The 14230-nt window shown below is 40.8% G+C and overlaps 1 protein-coding gene across 12 annotated transcripts in view; it reads left to right on the top strand.

The window, feature by feature from the left end:
* The window catches only part of ZMIZ1 (zinc finger MIZ-type containing 1), a 361777-nt gene extending 348649 nt beyond the window's left edge, over positions 1–13128 (top strand). For 10 of the 12 annotated variants that reach the window (XM_069796202.1, XM_069796192.1, XM_069796196.1 and 7 more), the window contains 2 exons: positions 4718–4966; positions 8642–13128. In XM_069796202.1, coding sequence (XP_069652303.1) covers positions 4718–4966; positions 8642–8749 — 357 coding nt within the window. In that variant the 3' untranslated portion in view covers positions 8750–13128. The remainder of the gene's footprint in view (positions 1–4717; positions 4967–8641) is intronic. The other 2 variants (XR_011326825.1, XM_069796198.1) reach the window with 2 other exon arrangements.
* Positions 13129–14230: the final 1102 nt, after the last annotated feature.

The raw sequence follows: 14230 nt of genomic DNA, 5'->3' as shown, positions 1-14230 counted from the left end.
GCAAAGGAAGAGTCCAGAAACATAACGACTTTAACACTTTACAGGCTAATAAAGGATAGAACAAACATGCTGTAAACTTAATTTTACATTGGCAAATTCCATGTACTGAGCTTAAAGAGCAGTCTGAATTATCTGCATCAAAACCAACCATACAGTATTAGAATATAGTAGTGAGGGGAGCTACTACCAACCTGAACCACTCACAGCTGCTTTCCTTTGAATCAAAGCCACAGGGAATTATTCTTTGCCTCCCATTACTTGACACCTACCTCTTGACTTCATCAGTTAACGGCTATACCTTTGCTATAGTAGTTGTCCCGGTGAAATCTCTGAAGTGGTAGGGATATGAAGTGGTTGAATATGGAAGTGAAGAATCTGTGGCTTTCTGAAAATGGGACTGGTTACAGATGATAGCAAAGGTGAAAGTTGCTCAAGGCTATGCATGTTCCAGAGCTGTAAGAGGGTATTTGGGCAAATGTTAATAGATTTTTGGTTCTGTGGGCCAGTCTGTAGCAAATCTGATACTTGCTTATGATAGCTGGCAATTAAAGTAAACCTTTGCCTCGCTTCTCCCTCATCTATCATGATATGCAAGCTATACTGTTTGGGAATGGGAAGCAGTGCTAAAGCAGGTTCCATCTAGTTTATGTCAGTGGCTGATCTTCTCTAATGAGGATCTGTTTTCAGGTCTATTAGCACAAGGGAATTAGACTGACCTTGTCAATGTAGGCACGTAGTCTTCAGGCCACATTTGAGGACTGTTAGTGCTCCCACAGAGCTGCTTCAGTGTTACAAAGTCTCTCTTTTTCTTTCTCTCTTTTTCTCCTTCTTCCTTTCTTCTCTCTCAAAAATGAACAACTGTTTGTCTGTAGCAGACACTCAGGAAAGGCAGCTTTAAAATTACTGCTTTTGGAGAAATGCATGCCGTTAACACATTCCTAAATTGTGTAGTTGAATGTCTTTGGACAGACATCTCTGTATGAAAATAACTATAAATCACATTGCATAATTGAACTAAGGTTTTAAGATATTGCCTGTGCTCTTGTCTGGCTTTCAGTCTTTCCTTTTTACACATCTAATGTGTATTTTATTTTAATCTGCTACTTATTTGACCATTTTGTGTTTACAAGGTGAGTCGAGACACAAGGTCTATCTCTAACTGGAGCTGAATGCTGCTGAGGAAGCTCCTAATTTTCCTATTATGAAGATTTATGTGGTGGCCCTTATATAATGGTAGGCAGAGAAAGTTGACCCCTCCGGACATACTCTGTAGGCCACTCCAGGAAATGCAGATGTGTTTGCCCAGTGTAGGTAGGGCTGGGTAACCAGGGCTGGATCATGAGAACTACCTTCTCTCAACACTGCTGTTCCACTCCTGTGGAAGAAGAAAAAATCAAGACCTGAAACATGGCTAGAAGTAATACATCTTCTACAGTGTAAAGTGTTGTGGGAACTGTAGAACAGATGCTTCTATGTCAGTGCAAGATTGCTACAAAATAGCTGCCACAATCACATCATGTTTGTTTTCAGAAATTGTAAACAAGTTTTAGACAAAGGTGAATTCGGAGTTAGCTCTAGCTTAGTGCTTACTGCAGACAGTGTAAGGAGTGGTACATGGCAGAGCAATGGATGGTCACACTACAGTTTCATGTACACAAGGAGGTGATATGAGCTGGTGCCACTGTAAAAAGTCATTGGTCTTGTTTCTATTTTCACTTTTCTTCTCTCTCACACCAGCACAAGTGTTATTTGAGCCATGAAGTGATCTGGATCCAGGTACTGATGTGATTGAAAACTACTTCAGAGGGGTGGGGGTGGGAAGTTGAGCTTTGATCCATGTCAGTTCCTCAGCTGAGTTCACTGCATGTCTGCAAGGATGCACCCAATGACAGACATGGATGGGAAAAGTGGCCAAGAACAGCAGTGGGCAGGATGGCATCTTTCAGTGGTTCTGCCAGCTAACGCAGAAAAAGAGTTGGTAAAACTATGACCCCAGTAATGGAGAGAGATATAAACCTTTGACTTAATCTGCTGATCTTTTTTTTCACTATCAGTTTTATCCTGAGATAAAAGGAACCTTGTTCTGCAGCTGGCAGGTCCTGTTGCTCTACAGCTATACATCTCTGCACTCCTAGAGGTCACTGTTGGGCTCATAAAGAGTTCTGTTGGTTTGTGCTGTTAAGCTGAAGACGTTGTGTCTGCTATAAGCTTTTCTTTTACAGATTGTAAATGTTTTAAGAGTGCCAAAGTTTATGCTCCTAAACACAACTCTGGAATTACTTTGCTATGGAAGCAAAGGCAACTTTGTTAGACTCCGTGTTCGTAGTGTGGGTTAGTGTTTTTAAAATAAAATTATGGGAGTTGCAGACACAAGCTGCACATGCACAAAGTGTATTGCTTAGAATCTTTTTGCACCATGGCAAACTTATCATTAGTTAGCTGAATGCAAATAGAAAAAGGTTGAAGTCCTGAGCATTTTGCTTTCTCACAGGTAAGATGGTAGATTCTGTGGCCTAAGTCAGATGGATTTTGAACCTGCGATGGCTGTTTAAGATTATGGTGGCCCTCAGTCTTACAATGAACAATTACTCCCTACCCAACAGTTACTTCAGGGCCCAAGATACTGCCTTATCAACTAAATATTTATATATATAAAATACTTGTCTGTACAAACATAATGTAGAATTTCTAACCTGCTTATTTGTTTTGAAATATGTCTGAGAATGTATTAATGCCTCTTGGTTTAAATAATTATTGATATAAACATGCCAGTATGACTCTTGCTTTGTGCATTCAGGGACAAATTTAAGATACTATTCAAGATAATTCTGTTTTGTTTTGTTTTGTTTTGTTTTCCGGAAACTGCTTTCCCACTTCGGCAACACTGTCCTAAATTGCTTTTTACTTTTTGTTATTAGTAAGCTTTCTTAATTTCCACACTTTGTTGCACGTGTCCTCAATGAATGAAGAAGGAAACAGTACTATTTGGATAGACATCTACTTTCACTTGGACTTCTGCAAAGTTTTTAGGCTGCAGATTCAGTTACATTAAGGTGTGGTCTGTGAGCGGATTTTGTACAAGTTTACCCCTAAGATAACAATAATAATATTACAGAATACTTTCCAAGTAGTCAAACTGTGACCCTAATGGAGAGAAGAGTGTGTAGCAGTACTTTTTAACAGTTACTTTAAATGCTCATATGGGAAAAGAGGCCCAAATGTGGTGTCGCAGATAGAATCCTGCTCGTTTCCACCAACCTTCATACTACCAAAGTACTGAAAAGGACCTCTGTGTAGCTGAGTATGACTGTCCCAATGGATCAGTATGCAGGTTTCAGTTTTCGTAAGAGTGGTGAAATGTATTTTTTTAAAATGCTTGGGTTTTTAATTTTTTTTAACTTTGTGGGAACATTTTAATTAAGTTTTGCTTTCCAAACCTGAAGACTAAGGTTAAAATAACCTTGCAGTTTACTGTGATATGAAAGGGTCAATGCTGACATAGCATTTTGCTGGTTTCTGTTGGCTTGGCTGGATGAATTTCATGCTGTTGTTGTATGTATCTGTTCTTTTATTTCAGCTCCACTTTGTGGCAATATGTAGCATTCCTCAAAAAATGTTTACATTTTTTGCTTCTCCATATACCCAATTAGCATGAGACATCTGATTTTGAAGCACTCAGACACTTCTTTCTCATGGCACCAAGGTCAAGCCCCAGAGAATCCACTAGCGTTAAATGTGACATGCAGCAGAAGGAAGAATTGGGCTTGTGTGCGTTTGTTGCTTCTCTGTCATGTGAGAAAGACTTTTTCCCCCATTCTTCCATAATAGGGTTTGGAAGATGCATGTGGTTTGGTAGTTTATTCCCCTACAGAAAATATAAAATATACTAAGCTTTCGCTAGAGAATTTATCCATGGCATGAATACAAAACAGAAGGGAGATCGTTAGCTTAGTTTAAGCTAATGCATTGTGCTTAGCAGTCAGGAGGTATGCAGCCACCTACAGCAGCTCTGCTGATGCATGGGGAGCTCTCTAGCTGAGCTGACTTGGGTTTTTGTCAACCATCAGAACCCATGAATATCAGCAAGGAAAATCTTAAGCCCTTAGAAGGGTTGTTGCCTTCTGAAAAAAAAAAAGGAGGGGAGGAGTGGGATAGGGCTGGTGTTTGCAAGATGTTTGTAATGAGCTGAAACATGAATAGGCAGCGGTGTCAGGAAGCTACCCAATAAGGGAGCTGAGCAGAAATTATGCATTTTCTCAGTTAATCGGTTTCCTGGTGTAGGGACGTTATTCAACACATTCTCCATTCATTCATGGAATTTTTTAGGGCAAAAGCATCTGCCTTGCTAATGCTAAGCAGCACCCATAAGCCTCCTTCCCTCCTCTTTGGGGTTTGTTATTTTGCGTCTTCAAGCACAGTTTCCCACATCACAAGGAAGCAAACCAACAGCACAAATCCAATGTGTTTATCTCCCCCTTGCAGATAACATTCAAAAAGCTGAAACACTTCCTCCAGCATTGGGATATGGAGTTTTCTTTTCTGATTGTGCTTTTTTATTTCTTTCTTTGGGGTTCTTTTGTGGTTTTTTTGTTGTGTGTGTCTTTTTTTAATTCATTTAAGTTATTTCCTTTTGTAACATGCGGTTACAGAGTCAGGCACCGTGAGCACTGTACCTTGTGGCCTCACTTTCTTTTCCTGCTTTTTTCCTCCTCCGCAGATCCCTCATCCCGGCAGCACTGATCAGTCCCATACTTCCATGCAGCAAGGTTTGCACGTCCCTCACCCCAGCAGCCAGTCAGGGCAGCCATTACATCACAGCGGGCCTCCTACCCAGCAGTCCCGGCAGCCGCCCCCGGCCGCTTCTAGCAACCATCCACACAGTGACCTGACCTTTAATCCCTCCTCAGCCTTAGAGGGTCAGGCTGGTGGACAGGGAGCACCCGACATGCCGGAGCCCTCGCTGGATGTAAGTCTGTGTCATACTATCATCTGCCTGCCATAGCGTGTGCTTCGCATCGCGGCGGGAGGGCGGGGAGGGCGCGGGGACGGGGAGCCGCTTCCACAGCACATGCCATCCCTTCATGCTTTGGTACATGGGCACAGGTGCTGCAGCCGAGGTGACAGGGTGCTCCTGGCTTGCTGGGAGAACGGTTCTGGTTTGAGCAGCTGCGTGGTGTGTGAGCCATAGCCTCTTCCTAGCACCAAGGCAGGCATTTCTTCAGACGGCAGTTCAGGCACCAGGCTGGGAGCCATCTCCTCCCGTCCCCCTCATCGCTGGACGGGAGCTCCCGTGTGCTCATCTAGACCCTGAAGCCATCGCGGTGCCTGCATAAGAGGAAGGACGCAGCTGTGTGTGGTTTCTGACCGTGGCAGAGCTGTGCCAAGCGAGCTGCAGGCTGAGCCCTGCAGCATGCCCTGGCCGGTGGGAGGGGGATCTGTGCTGGCCCACCCTGTGGCACCGGCCCAGCTCCCTGTGGCCAAATCCAGGCTGTGCCCATGCATACCCGCTCGTGCGGGTAGCTCAGCAGCACAAGTTCTTCCTCCTGGTACGCCACATAGGAAGATAAACAGCAAGGATGTCTTTTGCCTCCTTAGCCACTATGGGAGGCACCTCACAAGTAAACAAAGATAAACCTAGTTTTAAGGCCAAAAGTAATCTTCTGTCTCTTACCATCCATTCAGTGGAGCCGGAAGTGAATTATCTGAGGTATCTCTCTGGTTAACCACCTACCTCCCAAAATATAAATTCCTTAGCACTAGGATCGGATTTTCATTTGAGTTGTGTGTTCCCGTATGTGTATCTTCTGTCTGTTCCAAAGTCTGCTGCTGCACAGTGTAATTTTCTGAGAGAAATGTTCGCCTCTGTGCCTTGGATTTATATCTGTATTTACTGTTGCTGTATACTTACGTCTTCCCTGTCACACACAAGCACTGTGCCGGCAGGTAGCCTCGCAGAGGGGAGGGAAGGGGTTACGGGAGGGATAGATGCTCCAGTTACAGGAACAGTGCTCAGTGGAGTAACTTCTATCTGAACCAGACTGCTGCTGTTTCACACAACACAGTCATATGCACGTCCTTTGGGAGCGGTAGTTCATATGGCAGTTAGAGTTCTGAACCCTTAAGGACCCCGTATGAGCAATATTAATAGGTGAAATAAAAATGTCTTTTTTTTTCTTCAAATATTTAAGCAACATAAAGTATGTTGTTATGGGTCAGGCACTCATTCCTTGGTGAAAAGCAAAGTAGAAAAACATTTATCACAGTACTGTGGTTATCACTGATGGAGGCATGCTGGATTCTTAATGGGAGGCTGAAATTACCTTAGCTAAATGAGAAGGCAAGTGCTATATAGTGGGGGCAACACAGTTTTTTGAAATATGTGTGAGCTCAATCATGAGCAGATGGATTATTTTAATGGGTTTACCTTTCAGTGGCTGTGTTGTGGAACCAGGCTGAATAAAGTCCCATGCAGCAAATGGAACAGGGGACTGTACCATGGACAACTTGGTCTGCTCCCTACTGACATGGTCACATTAATTCTTTAGGACTTCAACGTGATGCAGTCTAAGGTTTAACCTGGGTTAAAGGGTACATCTCATACAGATGCAGGTGACCTGCACTTGTACCTCAGGCAGCAGAGGCACCGAGAGTCCAATGACTGGTTAAACCTCTCAAGTATTCGCTTCAGGAGCACTGGGCGCACCTCTCCAGATTCTGCCTCTTAAGTCTAGCACATTCCCCATAGCTTCTGCCCCCTTCCCCCTCACAGCCCCCGGCGCTCCTCCGTCTCTTACCTCTGCTCCAGCACAGCACCCTCAATGCCCAGCAAGTCCTTTCTGAGGTCTCTGGTTTTCACACCAGCTGGGCAGCCAAGGCAAGCCGAGGTCACCCTCAAAACTTAGAAGACTTCATTTTCAGAGATACTGAGTATATTGTTTAAAACTTTCACCTTTCTAAAAAAATTTTTTTTAAAATCCCCTGTATACAAGAATGAGTCTCAGAGATGTTATGTTAAATTTTTAAGAATTGAGTTGTAAAATCATAGGACAAATTCAACCATATTTTACTTTCTACATGTTTGGTGGGGCTGCAGTTTTATTTTGGGCTTCTGTACTAGGTATTCATAAAAAATTATGATAGCAGGTGAAATACATTTAAAAGCCTTATATCTTTAGTCTAGTACTATGACAATAGTATTTCTACCATGAATAAAAGGAGGCGGTATTTTAAGAAAAGCATTCCTTCTGGGAGATTCTGTTTATGTAAACTTGACATTGCATTTTTTTCTAAATGCTTAGGAAGTAATAAACTTTTTTCTGCATTTCATGTTTAGCTTATTGAAAAATATGTTCATCCATATAACATTAGAAGACGAAGCTGCATTTACACAAGAGTAATAGAAGCACATAAATATAATATTTGCATGCTAAATGTGATGCAGTCGTGATGCAGTCAAGCTTTTAGTGTTATAGTACTTGAAAACATAGAATGACTTAAAATTAATTTCTCATCCCTACTGTTGAGTTTGTTAAAGCAGTCCATATTTTTCTGTGTTTGCTTTAATACAACCCTGAATATAAAGGGAGTTTATTACAAACTCTTCCCTGCTGTTTTTTATATATTACGACACTTTTAGTCTTGACTAGGATATGGTGAGATGCAGAATAAAGCAGAAAACATTGCCTGGTACACAATCCAGGAGTTACGATTTGCTTGTTATCTGTCAGATCAGAAACAATCTGAGTGATGGTTGGAAAGACAAAATTTTGTATTTGAAACACAGTGTTAATAAAAATATAAATAAAAGCCCCACAACTATTCCTTTTGATATTTTAAAACTTTGTGGAGGTCAGTGCCTCTTCTGCTGGATGGGGTCTTGTGCTCCTGACCCTTTAAAATGTCTGGAATTGCATGTAATGCTGTAGTTGAGAAGTACTTCCAACCATTGTAAACTCACTGCCACAGAAAGGAAGAGGACTCACCCACCTGCCTTGCCACTCCCCTCCCCAGGCCCTCCTTTCAGTTGGGTTTTTTCCTCTTTTTTTTCTTTTTTTTTTTTCTTTCTCGGCTAGTTTTAACCCTGGGTGAGTTCCCTGCTCCAGCTCACTGCCTCAGAGCTTACATCAGCGCACAGAGGCATTAGGGGTGGCTGAGGGGTGAGGAAAGGGTGCAGGCTTTGGGCGACCATCTCACTGACATGTGCAAGTCAGATAGACCAGTCTCTGTTGATTTACCTTAAAGCTCAAATGTGTATTACTCAAACTGCATGTTTCAAGTTTTTAATTCAGTCTTCTATATGAAACTAACATACATAATGAGCGTTTATCAAGAAGTTTCTGTCAGCATCGCTAGCCAGGAAATATACTTTGTTCATTGATGAACTTTGTGATGGGGAGGTTGATTGAGAAACCCTGATTGAGATGGTCATGTAATTCACAGGTGAAAACTGAATAATAGAGACTTTCACGAACAAGTGGATAATGCATCGTCTTAGGGTATTAGGTTTGTGTCGCTGCCTTCTGATTTATTTGGATATATACATATGAAAGCCAGTTTCCAGGAATGTGTGGTCTTTAATCCCTTTTTTTCTCAATTGTGTTTCTGTTATCTGTAATTTTCCTTTTATCTCTATATTTTATAGCTGCTTCCAGAACTCACAAATCCAGATGAGCTGCTTTCGTACCTGGATCCTCCTGATTTGCCAAGCAATAGCAATGATGACCTTCTGTCTCTCTTTGAGAACAACTGAAACCATATGTATTCTCCCTTCCCTTTCACTTGTTCACACGTGTGTGGCTGCACAGCGAGGAATCTTAACACTCCTTTTCCACAAGAGAAGAAAAAAAACTCACAACTTGATCCAATGGTGCACTCCCTGCTTTCTTCATCTCAGAACTGCTTTTGTTAGCTTCAAAGACTGCGAAAGTGACGGGAGAAAAAAATAAAAAAAATAAATAAATGCAGTAATCTCCGAGTCTGCCGTGCTACACGTGACAAAGAAGCATAGACAGTTGTGCAGCTATTGGAAACCCCATTTGTTGTTCATCCTCTAGAGAGAGAGTTCTGTGATAAACATAGTGTGAAGTATCTTGGCAAAAATGAATCTTGGCAAGGGAAGAAAAGGCAACAAAATGGAACTGTCTTTAATTGACCCATCTCAGAGTGTCCTTCCAACGCGTGTTCTTCCATTTTTTTGAAACTGTATCTCCCTCCACCCCACCTCCCCTCTGCCCCCCTCCAACCACAGGTTTGTGTTGGAGCGATTGTCCTGGCCACACACAAAAAGAAAAACAAAAACACATACAAAGCTCCGAAAAGCACAAATCCTACAGTGAAGTGGCAAAGATAGGGAAGACCTACAGGCCCATCAGAGGGAGCCAGCAGTTTAGCTAATGCGACTTCAGTAACGGAGTCCTGAGAATTTCCAGGCTGCAGCCGTGGGTGTTGGTATTTCTGCAAGTGCAGGAATCTTAACCACCTCTTTGCAGAGGATTCCTCTGGCCAAACACACAGATTGGAAACACCCAGGAAAAATAATAATAAAAGTTTGCCATGTTTAGGGATTTTTTTGTGGTTTTGGTTTCAAATCAGTACCGTTTGTGGCTGCGTTAACATCCAGCTGCTGAGGTTGCTGCAATAGATCTTTTTGCCATGTATGCCATACGGAATGGAAAAGAGAGGGAGGGGGGATGCAAACCAAACTGTTCCTGATTATTACCTACAGCCTTCGGTGCCCAGAGCGTTTGTGTCACTGTGTGTACTGCACAATACATACATAGTAAGACAAGCTGGGTTGAAGGCAGCCAGGAAGTCATTGCAGGATGGAGGGAGAGTAACATCACTATCTGCATAATTATTTTTAATAATCAGCTTGAGAAGGGGCATTGACATTGGACAGACATCTTGCAACTTCATTTTTGTTTTGCTTTGCGTTCCGTTTTCGTGACTGTTACAGATAATTCAGCCTTTTTCTTTTCTCCTCCTTCAGTTTCTTTTTTTAAACTTTGGCTGCCGGGATGAGCTCTTTCTCCTGAAGGACCGGGCATGGGGAGAATAAGTAACTGTTGGTAGATTGCTACTGCCCTCAAGAGACCCTGCTGCCACAATCACTGTCTTGCCCCTGTGATCTGTGCTTCTCGTGTGGTTGCTGCTCCTGCATGAGCTTCCTATTGCTTCTGTGCCCATTTCTGTGCTCTTCGTCTCTCTCTCTCTTTCTCTTTCTTATAAATGATGTACAGTAGCTGTGTAAGAAGTGCATGTGTGCCAACTTTGCCCTTGTGGTGCAACATTTCAGCTTTTGCCCACTGTACAGTTATTGGTTTTGTTTCTTTTTATTACTAAAGCAAATTTGATCCTACTCCTTTTCCTCGTCCCAAATCCAATCAAACACCCTTTGTTTGCTCGCCACAATACGTTTTAAACTGAAGTGCCAGGCAAAATTTTGTTTGTACCTGTCGGTTTGACTAGATAGCTTCCTAGCCCTCTGTGTTTAGTTTGCAATGCTGTAAATGGCATGCTCTGTGCTTATGACTCTGGATTTGCTTTCCTCACCAAAGTCATATTTGTAAATTCTTTGCGGTTTTTGTTTTATTTTGCTCTTTTTGTTAACGTTTCCCACTACTGCTGTACATGCGTTATGATATATATATGCTAGTCAGCAGCACCTTGCTGTAGATATTAAAGGAAATGGCGGTTTAGTTCTTTTATTTTCCAGTAGGAGTATTGAATCTGTCAAACATATTATGTAGAGATGGTCCCACACTTATATTTTTCCTGTTTCAAGTTTTTTTAAGAAAGGCGCTGTTCATTATGCAAAATCAATTATTTTAAGAATTGCTATTGTAAATATCTTTGTGAATATTTTAGTATCGTCTTTGATAATATTCAACATTTTCATGATCTGGTTATACTTTTGCTGGTGTTTTTAAATACCTTGTCTGAAGATAAATATGGGTCCTTTTTTAAAAAAGAAAATTGAGGGTTCTTTAACAGAATAAGGGAGTTGTGTTTTTTTCTTTTTTTCCCCTGTTTTATTTTGATGAATTAGCCGAAATTTCATATCCATTTGTGTGATGAATGAATTGATACATCAGGCAGTACCTGGACAATCAGAGCCCAGCTCTGTCGTGGAAACATAAAAATAAGTGATTGCCTAGGGAAAAAAAAAAAAAACAACTAACCAACCGATATTCATGGACTGTGGTGACTGTGGGCTGGTCATGGCAGAGATTTTGTTCGTTTGCCCAAGTGAGCGGAACACCTAGCACCAGCTGTCTGAACAGGTAAAGATGCACTAAGGCAAGCAGCAAGTATGTAAGGTACCATATTTATATCACTATACTGGTGCTCCGGTCTCTGAAACTGGGGCATGGTAACACTTAGGGATGTTGGTGGGTGGGGGAGGGAAACAGTATAGTATATTTTATTCTGCTTAGAAGTGTCTTTTTTTCTTATGTAGGCTTGACAACCTGTAGAGGTTCTCTGCAGAATATTAATGATACCTTGGTGTAATACATGGTAATATGGTTGTGGTGTGGTGCTGCTATCACACAATTCCTAGGAAGACCGTTCTTCAGTTACAGATGTGTTTTTGTAGCCATTTTACTGTAGTCGTTTCCCCCTGTATTTCTGCTGCATTGTTTATATAGGTATTGAAGTCATTTGCAGGGGTGGCTAATGATAAACTGACTTTATGCCCGTAGAGTTTGGGGTTTTTGTTCGGGGGGGGGGGGGGGGGGGGGGGGTGTTTCTTAAGCCATAGGTTTGGGAATAAAGAAGATTTCTCACTATTGGTTGGAACTGGTTGCTCAGGTTTTTTTGATTGATTCTATTTAATGTTCCACCCTCCATTGATTCCTGAGCAGCTAAGTTAAGTCACCTGAAATGATTTTTCTCTTAAACACAACATTAGTATTTTAAACCAGGTATGTTAAGGATTGACCTTTTGCTAACTGGTAGTATTTAAAATGTATCATTTAAAAGTACCTGTTGGAAAGCATAAAGGGGGAAAAAAAACCCCACTATAGATATTAGCAATACGTTTGGAGCAGTGTTTGCATCTGCTTTGTACAGTAATAGAGAATTAAAGTGGACGGTTGACATTTTTAAGCTTACAGAAACGTTTGGTTTCTAAGCAGAACTTAAGAGAGAAAATACATTTTTTACCCATCACCCAAATGTTGGACATTTGAGACAGTTTTAAAACTTGTCTGTCAGCTAAAATCAGGTACTGTATAGTGGAGTCAGTATGAAAAAGCTTCTAAATGAAAATTTAGTTATTTTTTTATCTGTTCACTGCCGTATTAAAGTTTAGAGAAAAAAACCTAGCAAATAGGGTAATCACAGTCATTTCTTTTAAAGCTTAATTATTATATGAAATTCCAGTAGTATTTTTATTCTTCTTTTTTTTTGTTTGTTTACTTTTTAATTGTTTCCCTATGGAAGTTCATCTGGGAAAGAACCCACAGAGATCTACAGTTCTGCTGCCAAGACATTATTATAGGACTGACAGATACACGCCAATGTCTGCAGCGGAGACTCAAGGGACAGCTGTACATATGTAAATGACAAATAGAGACATGTTAACAGAAATGCATTCATTTTCCTTGGAATGTGCATTGTTTTTATTTCGCAGGAAAAAAAAAAGCTTGAAGCTCCATCTTATGTGGAAAATGAATCCTGTTTGTTAGCGTTTGTGGAGTCTCAGCATTTGTTTCACTTTCACTTCTGTAATATACTCTGATCCTTTGTTTTGTTTTGTTTTATCTACATGTAATATTTAGCTTATGTGTACTAGTCTATCACCTGTGTATTTTTAGGGTGCTACAGAAATAATGAAGAAAAATAAGGGGATTAAAAAAAATTGTAACCAAATTCATACTTTGTACAATTTTTGATATCACGATCAGAGAAGAATTAAAAAAAAAAAAAAGTACAATCTGAAGTAACATGCAAAAATGGCCATTGTCTTTGTTTGTACATTGTATGTACAGTACAATGCAATCATTTCATACTTTAAACTGGTCAGAAAAAATAATTGTGATTTTTAGTCTTGCAAAACTGTATGTAGTTAGATGATGTGACAACCTAATATTTATCTAATAAATATGTATTCAGATGAAACCTGTATATTAGGTGTTCATGTGGTTATTTTGTATTTAAAGATCAAATTATTTGACTATTGCTAGACATTTATATACTCTGTTGTAACACTGAAGTATTCTCGTTTGCTCATGTTAATTTTTTTTTCCTAAATAAATCTACAAAATTAAGGTCTGGCTAATTGGCAGCTGCTTTGTAAATTTTGAGTTTCTTTTTGAAATAACCAACTTCCCCTTTGCCCTCCCTGGTCTGTGTTAATGTGGAAGTCAGCTGGGCAGGATGGACCTTTTCAGGGACCAGGACTTGCTGCAGGAAGGGAAAGGGGCAAACACCCTGGAAGAGGCACAGAATAAAAGATTGTGAATGCAAATTTACTGATAAGCATGGGATCACATAGAAAAATGTCCCTGCTGAGCAAGATATTGGCAACTTGCAGTTCAGTACGCAGGGCACTGTGTATTACCTAAACAAGTAGTACTTAAAAAATGGCCATGGCATGCACAGGTCGTGTCCCGGCGGAGTTCTGCACCCATACTTAGCCACGGCCACAGATGCCAGTCACTTTGCATCTGAGAACTTGTTTTAATAGAGAATTACTGAGTATCTCTGCATTTGTATGTGGCATTTGTGGAAGTGTTTAGTCTAAACCCACCTTTGAAATGCATTCAAATACATGGGAACAACCTAACCATTTCAGAATATCAGTATCTATACAAGTATGTAATTGAGATACAGCAATTCCTCTACAGCTCCACAAGCACACAAGTCCTTACTGTTTGTTGAGATACACACAAGTATGTATACATACATATATTTTTTAAAAAATCTAGACTAGAGATTCATTGTCTCGAAACTAGGAAAAATCATTTGTTTCTGACTCTCAACTTCAGCCTTCCTTGCTGGCACTACCCATTACAATGGGCTTTTAGGACACCATAATAAAACTGAGTTACAGGGCACTCGGTAGTGAAACAGAAAAGATATTTATCCATGCCAGCCAATAACTAATGAATGTTTTGGTTTTGGTGTTCTGTTTTCCTGGAAGCTCCCAAGAAGTGTCAGCGAGACATTGTGCAAACCCGCTTCGGCACTGTACAGATGGAGAAAAGTACGAAGAGCTCGAGTGATG

The sequence above is a fragment of the Haliaeetus albicilla genome, chromosome 11 (genome assembly GCF_947461875.1).
Source record: "Haliaeetus albicilla chromosome 11, bHalAlb1.1, whole genome shotgun sequence".
In the NCBI taxonomy this organism is placed as follows: domain Eukaryota; kingdom Metazoa; phylum Chordata; class Aves; order Accipitriformes; family Accipitridae; genus Haliaeetus; species Haliaeetus albicilla.
Note: the sequence above shows the minus strand (reverse complement) of the source record. Positions and strands in the feature narration are given on the sequence as shown.